We start from the raw sequence: 15,742 nt of genomic DNA, 5'->3' as shown, positions 1-15,742 counted from the left end.
AATAAAGCTATTTTGTTTTTTTTTAAGAAATCAATGTGTTGTTTCAGAAGTACTGCAAAGTAGAGTTACTTAGTGAACATGATATCAGAGCAAAAATAGGATAGTTTTAAGTAATATTTTATGCTGGCCAAGGTGACTCATTCCTGCACAATAAGAGAAGATACATCTACAGTTACTATAATGTCTTCCAGACTCTATGCCTCTCTCCCAATCCTACCTCTTCCAGCTTTTTTTCCCAAATATTCTGGCTAATGCTTATAAATTAATCTACTTAAGTCCTAATAGTACAAGAGAGTAAACGCATACTATAGGGTGGCAATGAATAGCAGTAGCCATAGTCCCAAACACCCCACTGTAAATGTAGTTTTTTACCTAATGTTCTTCCAAGAATATATATATGAAAAAATATTTTAAGAATTGCAAACATTAAAAGTTTCTAATTCCAAATCTTTAGGTATAACTGCTCTATAAAGAATATGCGTTATAAATTTATCTGTGACATTATATGGTCTAATACACATCAAGTATAACCTATTTGAGAAGTAAGGTTCAAAGCTAAAAATCTCCCTTCTGATCTTACTGTTTTTTTCCAGAAGTAAAAATTGACAACGTTGATATAAGTGCTAAATCAGAATCATACTCCGTGCATCCGTCCTAGAGTTGATACAAGAAAAGCTTATCTCATTTGTTGCCATAGATGGATTATACCAGCTAAATAAATTTCAACGGTCACTTTTAGTTTCTTTATCTCTTGGTTCAAATACAAGTATCATAAAAAGAAAAGAAGACGATACTTTTTAATATGCAAACCATTTACTGAATTATTGACTATTTTAAAATATCATTTTTAAAAGAGGCAACAAAAATTATAACATTCAGGAATTTTAGGTAAACTCCAAAGGTAAGCTTTTTTTTTTTTTTTGGAGTCAACTTGTACCAAGTTTAGCAGCAAGAGGATACTTCCTTAGAGACTTTCAGTTGACTTAAACTCAGTTTCCGCTAGTGCTATGTAAAGCATCCACGATGGTTTTATTGTATTCTGCAATCTGCTTGGTCACATTTTTCATAATTGGCCGGTAATCACTCTCTTGACTCTTGGTTGCTATGACTAATTACATGAATTAAGGGGGAAAACAATGTCAATAAAAATCTAATTGTGGCTGAGAAAGGAACTAAATACTGATATTTTTCATATTTAAGATGGTACAAAAAAGCACAATTAGAATACTTTAAAATACAGTACATTATTTTAACAGATTAAGTATCGATTAAAACCTAAAATGCCAAGTTAAACTTACTGCAAAAAATTCATAGACAATATAAACACTTTTTAATACTTAATATGTTACGCATTTTTAATCTAATTCTGGTCTTAGAACAACCTAACATTCAATGAACTAGTTCCCATATTCAAACATACATACACACATACACATACCATGTTCTCTAGGGTACCACAGATAATTTAAGGCAAATTTCTAGACTTCACTCTGCTCCAAAATCACCTACTTTATGTTGCACAAAACTCCACTGCTAGACTTAGAGCATACTGTGAACAAGTCTTCTATTTTTAAACTAAGTTGCACTAACACTGGCAACAGAGCACCTAAAACACTTAATCTGGAGATAAGTTGGGGTCCAGGCTGCTTCTGAGCTGAAGTTCAGCACCACCCTAGGGGAGAACCTATGCTGCCACTGAGTCAGGATCTAGTTCTCCAGGCAGAGACACCCTTGAATGGGTCAAAGAAGGGAATAGGAAACAACTTTTAAGGAAATATTTGTTACAACTCCACAATACATGTTCTCAACAGCTGCTTGCTGCCTCCTATAATCAAACTAAAAGTAAACAGTAAGATGAGATGTAAGTATCATCTTTGTAGACATAAAATGGAGTTGAATTAACTGAAACATGGATGAGCTTGGAAGTCAAAGTCTCAAGATCTTACTTAGTCTACCTCCCTTTGCTGCCCAGATATTCAACGTAGAACATTATAAACAAGCAACTATATATTATATACATATACAATATATGTTTTACTATATGATTATATATAATTCTCCCAACAACACTAAGAAGGAAATATTAACTATATTTTAGAGATTTCAGAGATGATACAATTCTGGGGCCAAGAGCAGTGGCTCATGTCTCTAATCCCAGCACCTGAGCGGGCCGAGGTGGGATTGAGCCCAGGAGTTTGAGACCAGCCTGGCTAAGTTGGCGAGACTCCCGTCTCTAAACAAAAAAGAAATTCTTGCCATGTTTATCAGAAGATTTACTGATAATGTTTAACTTTACCCAAGCCCTGTGATCCTGGAAAACTGAATCTTAAGAGATGATACAGTTCTGGCTTGAACAGATTAAACTGTACAAAGTTTGTAACTTATAAGCAGTAGAGTTAACATTTAAAATTGGATCTCCCGACTCCAAAATCTGGGCACTTAATCACTATGCTACATTAAGTCTTTGTACTCCTTTTTTGGCAATTCCCAAAATCCGCTATTACTTTAGGGCGTGCACACACACATGCACACACACACACACACACACCTCTTAACTACTGTAGAATTGAAACAGTCATATTCATTTAATTTAGCTCAGTGTTTTGTACATATTTGGTATTTAATAAGTGTGTGTTAAACTAAATATGAATTTTTTAAAAAATTCCTAAAAAAAAATAACTAACTCAGTCAACTTCATTTTTAGCTTTTTTTTTTTTTGAAACAGAGTCTTGCTCTGTTGCTCAGGCCGGAGTGCAGTGGCATGATCTTGGCTCACTACAAGCTCCGCCTCCCAGGTTCATGCCATTCTCCTGCCTCAGGTTCCTGAGTAGCAGGGATTACAGGCACCTGCCACTATGCTCAGCTAATTTTTTTGTATTTTTAGTAGAGATGGGGGTTTCACCGTGTTAGCTAGGGTGGTCTCGATCTTCTGACCTTGTGGTCCACCCCGCCTCAGCCTCCCAAAGTGCTGGGATTATAAGCATGAGCCACCGTGCCCGGCCCCATTTTCATCTTTTTAAAGGATACATTCTTTCATCACAAAATTATTTTGCTCATGGTGTTGCCACTTTCTTTCCAAATTTGTAAGCTAAAAACATAAAAGAAAAATATTAACTAGTACCCATATTTCAAACAATTATATGTCTTTCTAAGAGGATAAGACAAAAAAAAATCACTCCAACTTTAAATCTTATCAACTTGCATTTCATTGAGATAAAGCCATGGTAGAAAAAAAGATTAAATAATAGTAAATACCTTAATACAGTGATGAATTCTATAACATGTTTTACCCTATATATTTATTTTAATTATAAAATATTTTAAACGTTTATTATACCAATGAGCATGCCAACTAAAAGACAATTTATGATTTTCCTTTCCCTAAAAAAACTTTTAAAAGAAAAATGGGACACGATGGAAATCTCTTCTTGAAATCTGGAAGTCTAATGCCACAAATATAATATATATTCACACACTGTCAAAGGTTCAGCCATATAGGAGAAACTTCCTTACTTCCAGGGCTAAATTTCCTGTCTAATTCCACAAGCTGTGATAACAGCAGAGCTGCAGTGTGAAGATTATAAGAGAGCTGGTAAAAAGCTGGCACTGTTACAATAATTTCTGCATCAACAGGAAGCTAATGTGGATATTATATTGATGGTTGCTTCCTCAGAAGACAATTTTACTGTTATAGAATTAAACTGTTTTTCTGATTTAATTAACCTCGTAACTCTGGGTTATGGTCTTTCTTTCTTAAGATGCACATAGTTTTTTCCAAAGCAAAGGACCATTTGAAAACTGAAATGCTAAAATAATGTTCCATCTGGACATTTCAAAGAAGTAATGATTAGTTTAAAAATACAATAATTGAAGCTGCAGTGGAAATGTTTCCTTCTACCCTTCATGTTAAAATAATTTTCAGGGCGCAAATTCAGCCTTGATGTAGCATCCATCTCATTGTTTCCTCCAAAGAGATAAATCTAGATATTAGAATGAATCATAGCTAATTAATTATGTGAACTGTATGTGCTGTGAGCTGGTATTACTAAATCACATCAATCTCCCCTAGACAGGACCTTGAAGTTAAGATGGACTTAAGGAAGCAGTCAGCAATTTCTGGCAGTAAATCTCTAATAACCTTCAGCAAAGTCAAGTACCAGACTTTTTTGTCATTGTTTAATACAAACAGGTGGCCTTCTTATAATGCATCAGACCTGTTAAGTGCTACAGGAATTATATAAAAGCTACGCTATGTCAGATGGTCAAATTCCTTTTACATTATACCTCTATATTACTGACTTTCCTTTAAACCTCCAAAGATATCATGAAACAGAAATTCATTTTGAAAATCTGTTTTTCCCTAATTTATTTAAATAATCTGTTACATAAAATTCTTCACAGATGCCAAAAGCCAGTTTTCAAGAAAATAGTTGTGAAAGACAGGAAGATCAGGATTTGATTTAATCAGTTGGGATTCACAAAAGATGACAAATAACACAGAGAAGGATTTAAAATTGTGGCTTATGTTGTGATTTCCAGTTATCACTACATGGAGTTAAGAATACAATTAGCACTTAATGTAGGGATAAACAAGGTAACCACTCATTGGCTCTAAGAAATGGTGTTTGTCAAATGCTTTCCATCTTAAATCATCTATTCAGTGAATGAGGAGGGCTAATATTCCATAAGAAGTATCAGTATTTTTTTCTAAGAACCACTGAAGACAATGACCTCACAAACTTTGTCTTGTTTCTTCCCCAGCACTCATCCTCACTCTAAACAACCTGAGAAAATTTTGTCACGTATAAGTCTATATCTAGGTTTGTATATGAAGTAGAACAGAATAACTGGTAGATTTGAATTATGTAAACTAGTGATTTCTAAGCTTTTAGTAGTTGTAGTAAGCTTTCATGAGATTCTACCCTTTTCAAAAAGAATGTAAGGTATATTTTGTTTTCAAACAGTACATCCATACAATGAAATAGCTAATGCTATAGAAATGTCACCAAAGGCCGGGTGTGGTGGCTCACACCTGTAATCCCAGCACTTTGGGAGGCCGAGGCAGGCAGATCACCTGAGGTCAGGAGTTCGAGACCAGCCTGGCCAACACAGTGAAACCCTGTCTCTACTAAAAATACAAAAAAAAAATTGCCAGGCATGGTGGCAGGCACCTGTAATCCCAGCTACTTGGGAGGCTGAGGCAGGAAAATTGCTTGAACCCAGGAGGCAGAGGTTGCAGTGAGCCAAGACTGCACCATTGCACTCCAGCCTGGGTGACAAGAGCAAAACTCCATCTCAAAAAGAAAAAAACGGCTGAACACAGTGGCTCAGGCCTGCAATCCCAGCACTTTGGGAGGCTGAGGCAGGAGGACTGCTTGAGGCCACAAGTTCAAGACTAGCCAGGACAATACAGAAAGACCCCATCTCTATAAAAAAATAACAAAAATTAGCTGGGCATGGTGGTCTGTGCCTGTAGTCCTAGCTACTTGGGTGGCTGAGGCAGGAGGATCGGTTGAGTCCAGGAGCTCAAGGTTGCAGTGAGTTACAATTATGTCACTACATTCCACCCTGGAAAACAGAGTGAGACTGTTTTAAAAAAAAAAAAAAAAAAAAAAAGGCTGAAAAAAGTTAAGAAAATGTTGAAAGACTGTATGAATAGCATGATTTCACTTTTTGTAAAAACAATATGGATGTATGATTGCAAAGCACAAAAAGACTACAAGGATAGAGCACCAAAATGTTAACAAAATGGTTGTACCTAGGTAGTGGAAAATCAAATGACATTATTTTTATTTTTCTCTATCATAATCACATAACTATATAAAGAAAAAGGGGGATTTTTTGTTTTTTTTTGAGACAGAGTCTTGCTGTCGCCCAGGCTGGAGTGCAGTGGCGCGATCTCAGCTCACTGCAACCTCTGCCTCTTGGGTTCAAGTCACTCCTCTGCCTCAGCTTCCAGAGTAGCTGGTACTATAGGCGCCTGCCACCACTCTCGGCTAATGTTTTGTATATTTAGTAGAGATGGGGTTTCACCGTGTTAGCCAGGATGGTCTCTATCTCCTGACCTCGTGATCTGCCCGTCTCAGCCTCCTAAAGTGCTAAGATTACAGGTGTGAGCCACTGCACTTGGCCAAAGAGCGAATTTTTAATGCATTTAGCATTTTAAACCACGTGTGCAAATTTCTAGCATAAACTAATTAGATATGAGAATGATCAATCTTTTTCAGACCATAGTTGTTGACTTTGTATATGACACATAATGCTTCATTCAATCATTCAACAAATAATTGCTGAGCACCTACTATGTGCCAACCAACAGCACAGTGCAATGAATAAACGAGATAGACATTGTCTCTGTCCAGTCTCACAAAAATGCAAAAAACATCACACACTGTTCAAGTAGTTATCGGCAAGATGAGTGATATGAAAAGGGGGCTGCAAGTATATATATCTATGTATCCTATGTAAATAATTGGAGACATGATTTAAGAAGTTCAAGGATACCTGGATTGCTCTTTATAGCATTATTTCAATCGTTTTAAAACTAGAAATTACCTAAATATCCAATGAAAGGTAATTGGTTCAATATATTATGCTACATCCATGTACTTGAATATCATTAAGCTATTAATATTTTTTAAAAGTCAATATATATATTGACAAGGGAAAGTACTTATGATGTACAGTTAATCGTGAAAAACAAGCTCCTAAATGATATGTACAATACGGTACAATTTCTATAAATGCTTAGAAATAAATGTGTACCTAAGTATATGCATAACTATGTGTATACACATATCTATCTATCTGTCTACCTACCTATCTGTCTATCTACCTATCTATCCATTGACTAAAAGAACCCACACTACAGCAACAATAAGCATTCTCTCTTCTGGGTGATGGGGTACTAGTCATTAGAATTTATTTTATTTGTGATTTTTGTGGATTTTTAGCTTCTGCATTAGTAATGTTTCACTTTCAAGATTTTTAAAAGATACTATCCCATATATCTTAATAGCTGTGCCAAAGACAGTATCTAACAGAGTTGGCTTTCAATATAGGTTTATAGAAGGTAAGAAAGCAGGAATCCATTCATTCTGAATGAAGACTGTGCAGAATCTGGCTGTCTTAAAAGTCAGAAAATATAGAAGGTATATAAAGCAAATTTTAAAATAAAAAAATGATTGTTTTGGGGTGAAAATATAGACCAAGAGAATTTCAAAGTCATTTAAAACATTTTTTACCTGAGAATGTGTCTCATTTTCTTGCAATTGTGTTTTTAGTGCCTCATGTTCTATGTTTAGCTTCTCCATTATTTTCTTAAAGGCATTTCTGCGGGTTGATAAGATCATTCTCTCCTGATGTAATTTCTAGAAAGATCCAAATAGAAGTGACAGGTTATAGAAAATATGTAGTAAGCCAGCATAAAGCATATTTAACTTAATTTCAATAACTATATTCTGGTAAAATTATATCAAGGCTATAACTACTCTAAAACCTCTTTGTAAAAATATCCTTTGAACTATAAGCTATGTTAACATTATCTGTATTAATAACTCTATTAATGCTGTCATTATCTCTCCCGACCCTACCAAATTAAGTCTAAATTAATGTAAATAGCAATGGAAAGCTACTGACAAGTTTCAGGTAGGATAGAGTCATAATCTAATCTGCATTTAACAAAGCTCATATTTGCTGAAACGCTCTGTATTAAGTAGCAGCTTATACCTTGCTTTTCAAGTTTTGCTTTTCTTTAAAACTTTAAGTCACTCTAAATTCCAACTACATATGTAAACATTTTTATTTTTTCTCAGCTTATACATATAAAATAATCAACTTAAAATAACAAATCCTATTATACCACAAATCCTAATATACCACAAATCTATTACATTTGATCAAGAAAAAAACAATCTGAATTGTAATTCTGTAAGACTTGGTTAACGTTTACCTTTTTCTTTTCTTCACCTGATGATTTTAAAGCTGGTAAATCATTATATGTCTCCAGATCAGTTGTCATTTGCTTAATTTTGCTTTTTAGAGAATGCTGTTCTTCAGTCATCTTACTTTCTAGAAGCTCCATTTTCTGCAGATCCAACTGCAGACGTTGACTGTCTGAAACATAAGAATTTAAGGTGATAATTAATCAAAATTTTATTCCTTTCAACAGAAGGAAATGTAATGCAACTATTAAAAATCATGTTTTATAAGAATATCTGTAAAAGAAATATATGTTCACTGTAACCAGTGAGATAATATAAATTAAGAAAAAAAATACTCATCCCCTCAGTAACCAATTTCAGGTAACCAATATATTAGGGAATCAAGTTAACCTGATGCATATTAGCCACAACTGTCTCCATGCTAACAAACATGTAAGGTTTTTTCTTGCTTAGTAATACAATCTATATTACGAGATAAAGACACATTATTTTTAATAGCAGCATGACACAGTTATGTAGGGAAAAAACCAAGTTAAATAACATTATCTATATATTTGAGCACAATTTTATAACTGCACATATAATCAACTCTTACTATCCGTGGTAGTTATGTCTATGAAGTTATTGTGAACAATGAGTTAGCAAATATTGAACTATTGCTCTAAGGGAAATACAGGGTTAAGTTCCTGTGAGCCTTTAGTCACATTTTAGTCAATTAGCCAATATATGATCTTGCCTTATGTGTGTTTCTGTTTAAAGACATCTTATTTACTATAGGTTGTAGATTCACTAACACTGAACTCACAGCCAACAGCACTGTAACTTATGCCTGAATTAAGTTTACCCATCACACATTTTCTCCACAAGCCACACCACAGCCTTTGTGCTTAGGAACACTTAGCACATCAGCACTTTGCTTGGGGCCATTTTAAATGGCATGATTACCAACAGAAAGCACAAAAATGCAAAAAACATGACACTAAATATACTGCAAAAAGGAAACCTGTTCATAGTATGAGAACTGATACAAGAAGGCAGAGTGTTGCCTTTTTCAACTTCTGTTGGCAATGTGCATGTCAGACTGTTGAAATTTTTCACGAGTCTGCCCCTGTCCACAAATGATCATGAAAATGCTCCAAGTATTTATTTGGAAGATACAAAGTATAAAGTGAGAAGGCAAATTCACAAGTTTGTTAGCATGGAGACAGTTGTGGCTAATATACATCAGGTTAACTTGATTCCCTAATGAAATCTATGAATAATGAGGATACCTGTGTCTGTCTCATTCTTCCATTCAAAAACACCAAGCATCTACTATGTGCCAGGTGCTGAGGATATAATAGAAATCAACAGAGACATGGTTTTCACTCAGGGAGCTATATTTTAGAGGTAGAAGCAGGCAATTAAATAAGTATTTACAATAAACTGGATAAATAAGAAAAGAGTAGTACAGGGTGCCATAAAAGCATGTAGCAGGGATCAAGAGAGCTCTCTAAAGATATGTCTTTCAATTAAAGGCTTAAGGTTTATAAATATCACACAAAGAGGAAGGTAAAAGTGTTCCAGCAAAAACAATCAGCATGTGCAAAGTCTAGAGGTAAGAAAGTCTAGTACCTTTGAGCCAGTAACAGAAGTTCAGCATACTGAATAGTAAATGAATATGAATGAATTTGAAGAGTAAAAAACAATGCTTCAAAAGTCACTGATTTAAGAAAAGAGACTGTTATCCAACCAAAATTTTTAAAGTTAGTGTAATTAAGCCAGTATTTCTTGAATGTTTCCTTTTACCCCTTTAAGAGTTTTAAAAGTTAACCATAGCGACATACACTATTTAAAAATATATATGTAAATGTACACATAAATATAAATATCTATATAGCAAGACTTAAATGTTGTTGCAAAGAGTTTTGTTTTGTTGGATTCTTATCTCTACCAGGGTTAGAAATAGTTATGAGAATCAAAGAGCTGAACAAGTGACTAAGGCTTATGCTATTTTAATGCTCTAAATAGGAACTGTTTTTAGCCTGTAGATACTTTGATTATTTGGAGTAAACACTGATATAAATCTAATTGCAAGTTTAATTTGAATATATACCAGGGAAATACATTTAAGAATCATACAAATTGATTTTTCTTGATAAAAGGAGAAAATGGTTGGTATAGGGTAAAGTTTATCTTCCTTTAACAACAGGTCCCCAGTGAAAAGCTAAATGCTACTCCAAGGGAAGAGACAGGAAGAGGATGCAGTCTAGTTCCTTCTGATATGCTGTGAAGTTGCAAAGTTTACCAAGCAGTGTGTACACAGTAGCAAAATCTCAGAAGGAACCACTTTGACCTGGGGAAGTGTTTCTAAGATAGTCTGTCATCAGCACATTTGTTTACTCTCTGGAGTTTCCTTTCAAAAAATATAAATAAAAACTATTGCTGATAAATTCCTTGCCTCTTTGCCCATGCAGTACACCAGTGTTTCTCAACCTTTTTCTTATATTATTGACTCCCTAAGAAGCCGTTTACAGACTTTTTTCCCCCAATCACCTCCCTCCCCTGAAATTTTTTTTTTTTTTTTGAGACAGAGTCTCGCTCTGTCGCCCAAGCTGGAGTGCAGTGGCGCGATCTCGGCTCACTGCAAGCTCCGCCTCCCGGGTTCACGCCATTCTCCTGCCTCAGCCTCCCGAGTACCTGGGACTGCAGGCGCCCACCACCACGCCCGGCTAATTTTTTTTGTATTTTAGTAGAGACAGGGTTTCTATAAATACAGGTTTAGTAGAGACAGGTTTTTTGTATTTTAGTTAGCCAGGATGGTCTTGATCTCCTGACCTCGTGATCCGCCCGTCTCAGCCTCCCAAAGTGCTGGGATTACAGGCGTGAGCCACCACACCTGGCCTCCCCTGAAATTTTTACATCACCAACGTAGTGTGTAGCCCTTTAGGTACAGTGACCTGTGAAGTGCCATTATAATATCTAAGTTTTCTTCACCCTTCCCCCAAGAAGCGATTGCTCCATTAAAAAAAAAATAATAAAAATAAAACACAGAGTACACTAAATCCATTATATCTGAAAGGCAAACAAGAATATTATAAACCTCTTGTGGTGCTTTCAAGATACAAAAAATTTATTGAGTTGGAGGATGGTTTTAGGGAAAGAAAGAAATAAAAAATTATATGGTTGGTTGAAGTTAAAATGAAAACAATGTAGTAAATGAAATTAAAGTCATTATCAATGACTTTAACCTTCACTAAGAAAAATTTCCAGCAAAATCCTTATCATAGTATTAAACTGGATCTTTATCTCCACTGAAGCCAGTTTTCTTTTTTTTTTTTTTCACTGTACATCTCTGAGTTTTGCTCTGTCGCCCAGGCTGGAGTGCAATGGCACGATCTCGGCTCACTGCAACCTCCACCTCCTGGCTCCAAGTGATTCTTCTGCCTCAGCCTCCTGAGTAGCTGGGATTACAGGCATGCGCCACCACACCTAGGTAATTTTGCATTTTTAGTAGTGATGGGGTTTCACCATGTTGGTCAACCAGGTCTTGAACTCGTGACCTCTGATGATTCGCCCACCTCAGCCTCCCAAAGTGCTGAGATTACAGGCGTGAGCCACCTCGCCCGGCCCATAATGACTAGCTGTTAAAAGGAACTATAAACACAAAGTATAAAATGTGGAATGAATACAAAGTCTTGATTATTGAATTTGTTTCCTGGTATTGATTTTTGCCTTTTAAAAAATGTACATTTCTTGACAGCTGTTACAGAAGACAGCTTAAAGGGGGAAAAACTTGTTGAATTTACATTGACCTTAGATAAATGAAAAACTTAGGCATGAAGATCTAAAATACAAAACAGGTTTTCTAGATGAAATAATAAAACTATAAAATTATTTAGTTTATAGAAAAGAGAAAATATTTTAAAATATTCATATATGTCCAAAAGAAATGAAAATAGGATCATGAAGAAATATTTACACACCCTTGTTCACTGCAGCATTATTCACAATAGCCAAAAGGTGGAAGCAATCTAAATGTCTATAGATAGACTTTAAAATAGGATATATACATGCAATCGAATTGTTATTGAACCTTAAAAAAGAAAATCCTTCTTTGCTACAACATGGATGAACCTTGAGGACATTATGCCAAGTGAACTAAGCCAGTCCCCAAAGGACAAATACTATATGACTTCATTTATATGAAGTAATTTAAAGTAGTCAGACTCATAAAAACAAAAGTAGAATGGTGGTCTCCAGGGGTCAGGGGATAGGGAAATACGGAGTTGTTGTTCAGGAGATATAGTGTTTTAGTTCTGCAAGATGAAAAAGTTCTAGAGATTTGTTGCACAACAATGTGCATATAGTTAACACTACTGTATTGTACACTTCAAAATGGTTACGATGATAAATTTCGTTGTGTTTTTTTGCAATAAAAATAAACTCACAGTCAAACCAATAGTAGTTATATATCAAGAATGTAATTCCCCCAGTTAGTTGGCATATAGACATACAAATAAAACTATGGTAAACTCAACAAATCTGGATGTAAAATAGGCTTAAATATAGCAATTATATACCTATATCACCACTATTAATGCAATTAATAGCATTCAGTATGCATTTATAGGTCTATAATCCCTTATCTAAAACTCTTGTATTTCAGAATGCATAATTCTTTGGATTTTAGAAAAGTAATATAGCACATATACTAATAATTACATAACAGCAGGGTCTGAGGTAATACCTTGTCATCAAGTACACGAATATTTCTACAGCAAAAAGCATAGTCACACTAGGTAGGACAATTAAAAACTATAAATAGCCTCATGTCAGTTCAGGTTAGGTCAGGTTTTGCTGCCAATATCTTTTTAGATTTTGGGAATCCAGATAAAGGTATTATGGATTGGGAATCCAGATAAAGGTATTATGGATCATTATTTCATTTCAAAAATCCTTCAACATTCTTAAGTTAGCAAATATTAATTAGGTTTTCATTGCTCGTTATCTCACTAACTGTAGTAATTCCAGGTAGACAAAAACATAGCTAATTCAAAGCTGCCACACACCAGCATAAAGAACACCCATAGAAGCCATTAGTTCATAAACCAAAGATCCAATCAAATTTTTACATGGCTTTATCCTAGTCTCTTTAACCTCAACTTTATTTGTATCTAATCTCCACCTGCACCATCCCAATGGCAGCCAGTAACCACATGTGATTTTTGAGCCCTTTTAAGTATGTCTAGTCCAGGCCAGGTGCAGTGGCTTATGCCTGTAATCCCAACACTTTGGGAAGCCGGAGTGGGCAGATGGCTTGAGCCCAGGAGTTGAGACCAGCCTGGAAAACATGGTGAAACCCCATGTCTATTAAAAATACAAAATATTAGCTAGGCATGCTGGTGTGTGCCTGTTGTCCCAGGTAGTTGGGAGGCTGAGGTGAGAGACGCACCTGAGCACAGGAAGTAAAGGCTGCAGTGAGCTATGATCACACCACTTCACTCCAGCCTGGGCAATGAGAGTGAGACCCTGTCTTATAAATAAATAAAAACATAAATAAATAAGGCTAGTCCTAATTGAAATGTCATGAAAATAAAATATCTCTTTGATCATTTTTATATAGTTTACATGTTGAAATAATATCTTGGCTATACCAGTTTAAATAAAATATATTATTAAAATTAATCTGTCTCTTTTTACTTTTTTGACATGGCTACTAGAAAACTTTAATTATATAAATATAATATATATTGGCACTACATTTATCTTGGACAGTGCTACTCTAGTCCCATGCTAGTAAGCATGACTTAAACTAATTAAAATTAAACATCAACTCTTCTTAACTATCCAAGACTGGGCTGGATATGTCCCCTATGTACTTCCATTGCTCCTTATGCTTACTTCTATCATAGCATTATTTCATTGTATCATAACTGAAACTCCACAAGGTTGAAAGTTTCTTGAGGAAACAGATTAGATTTTTTTAAGCCTCTTATACTGACAAAGATTCAATCTTTGACCAAACTAGCTAGGCTCCTCTGAGCTCTCTTCTCAACTAGGCCTCAACCTCTGCCTATAAAAATTCCACTCCCAGCACAAATGATTTCATGCACTACCTTCCACCCACATTAGAAGATTTAAACAAACAGTTTCTAACAGCTCAAGTCTGCATCCCTAGGATGACCCTATCCCCACTTTAAAGTGCCTGCCAGACAAAGCTTCAGGCTGCCAAAAGAATATACTATTTATTGTAGCCCATATTGGTCAACAGGCCCGACTACCCTTTCTTAGAGCATCCAGTTGTGAATCTTTCCTCCGTACCTTTAAGATGTATATGTGTGTTAGTCTATTTGCACTGCTATAAAGGAATACCTGAGCCTGGGTAATTTATTTTAAAAAAATAAGTTTATTTGGCTCATGGTTCTACAGGCTGTACATGAAACTTGGTGCCAGCAACTGCTTCTGGTGAGGGCCTTAGGAAGCTTACAATTATGACAGAAGGGCACCAGATATCGGGGGAAACCTACCCCCGATACTCAACATAGGTTCCTTTCTATTTCCTTAAGTGTTGGCCGGTCTGAGAAATAAAGGGAAAGAGTACAAAAGAGGGAAATTTTAAAGCTGGGTGTCCAGGGGAGATATCACAGAATGGGAGCCCGCGCGTTACAAGGTAAGAGAGAGAGGGAGGAGGTGCCAGTCTCCTTTAAACAACCAGATCTCACCTGAACTCACAAAAAACATACCCATTACCACAAGGATGACACTGAGTCATTCATGAGAGATCTGCCCCCACGACCCAAACATCTCCCAGTAGGCCCACCTCCAACACTGGAGGTCACATTTCAACATAAAATTTGGAGGGGACAAAAAATCCAAACCATATCTGTATGTACCTCCCACAACTCAGGAGTATTTTTCTCAAGGACCTAAAAGCCATTCCATTAAAATGTAATTATCAGGAAAGTTAGGGCCTCTGTCTGCTAGTCTGTGTATAAGCATAGAATCCTAACTTGATACTTGCCAGCTAACAGACACAGCTGGCCTAATCAGCATGTACACTGATGAACTCTGTAATTTTTCTTTTCCCTTACCACTCCCTCATTCTCCGTTTAAAACACTCAATCACCTCTGTACAAATCAAAGTTGATTTCAATTCATGCTGGACCCTCCTTGCTTACTGCCACACTGTATTACTGACTAAAATCTGTCCTTAGCACTTTAACTTGCATCTAGCTTTGTTTATCTTTAACAATACCCAGAATTATATAGCACAGGCTTGAAATAAGTATTCAATAAATGTTATTAAATCAGTGACAATATACAATATAATACTAGCCAGCTGATGAAAAAAGCCACACATAATTCTGAGGCAATAGGCAATCATAAATTATAGCCTCAGTCAATGAGGCTTTAAAAAAATCAAAGAGAATAACACTGATATATTTTTTTAAAAAAAAAATATTAAAATCTAGGTTGTTTTCTCACCTGAAGTCAAATTCCGAGCTGTACTTTGTGATTTCTGCACTTCAGTAGATTTAAAATTGAGGTCATCCTGCATCATCTTTAGCTCTTGATTGGTGATAGAGGATATCTGTTTCATACGATTTATATTCTGCATTTGCAGAGAAATAAAAATTCAAAAAAAATCCACTGATTTAACTCTCAATAAAACTCTTGGAAAACACTGACAAAGGATGAGATGTTTGGAGCAGGTATTTGTTTTTGAAATACACCATTCAAGTTATATGTTGTATAGAAAATGAAATTCAAAATTGGGTTTTCTCAATAAAGACAGACTATAAATTCAAAATTGTGGG

The 15,742-nt window shown here is 35.5% G+C and overlaps 1 protein-coding gene across 3 annotated transcripts in view; it reads right to left on the bottom strand.

The window, feature by feature from the left end:
* Positions 1 to 791: 791 nt before the first annotated feature.
* Positions 792 to 15,742, bottom strand: part of IFT74 (intraflagellar transport 74) — a 129,650-nt gene continuing 114,699 nt past the window's right edge. For all 3 annotated transcript variants that reach the window (XM_011957111.1, XM_011957112.1, XM_011957110.1), the window contains exons 16-20: positions 15,411 to 15,537; positions 7,952 to 8,115; positions 7,245 to 7,370; positions 3,028 to 3,088; positions 792 to 1,108 (exon numbers count right to left, since the gene is read on the bottom strand). In XM_011957111.1, the coding sequence (XP_011812501.1) occupies positions 990 to 1,108; positions 3,028 to 3,088; positions 7,245 to 7,370; positions 7,952 to 8,115; positions 15,411 to 15,537 (597 nt within the window). In that variant the 3' untranslated portion in view covers positions 792 to 989. The remainder of the gene's footprint in view (positions 1,109 to 3,027; positions 3,089 to 7,244; positions 7,371 to 7,951; positions 8,116 to 15,410; positions 15,538 to 15,742) is intronic.

This window comes from Colobus angolensis, unplaced genomic scaffold (genome assembly GCF_000951035.1).
Source record: "Colobus angolensis palliatus isolate OR3802 unplaced genomic scaffold, Cang.pa_1.0 Scaffold436, whole genome shotgun sequence".
Taxonomy (NCBI): domain Eukaryota; kingdom Metazoa; phylum Chordata; class Mammalia; order Primates; family Cercopithecidae; genus Colobus; species Colobus angolensis.
This window is presented reverse-complemented; position numbering and strand designations above follow the sequence as displayed.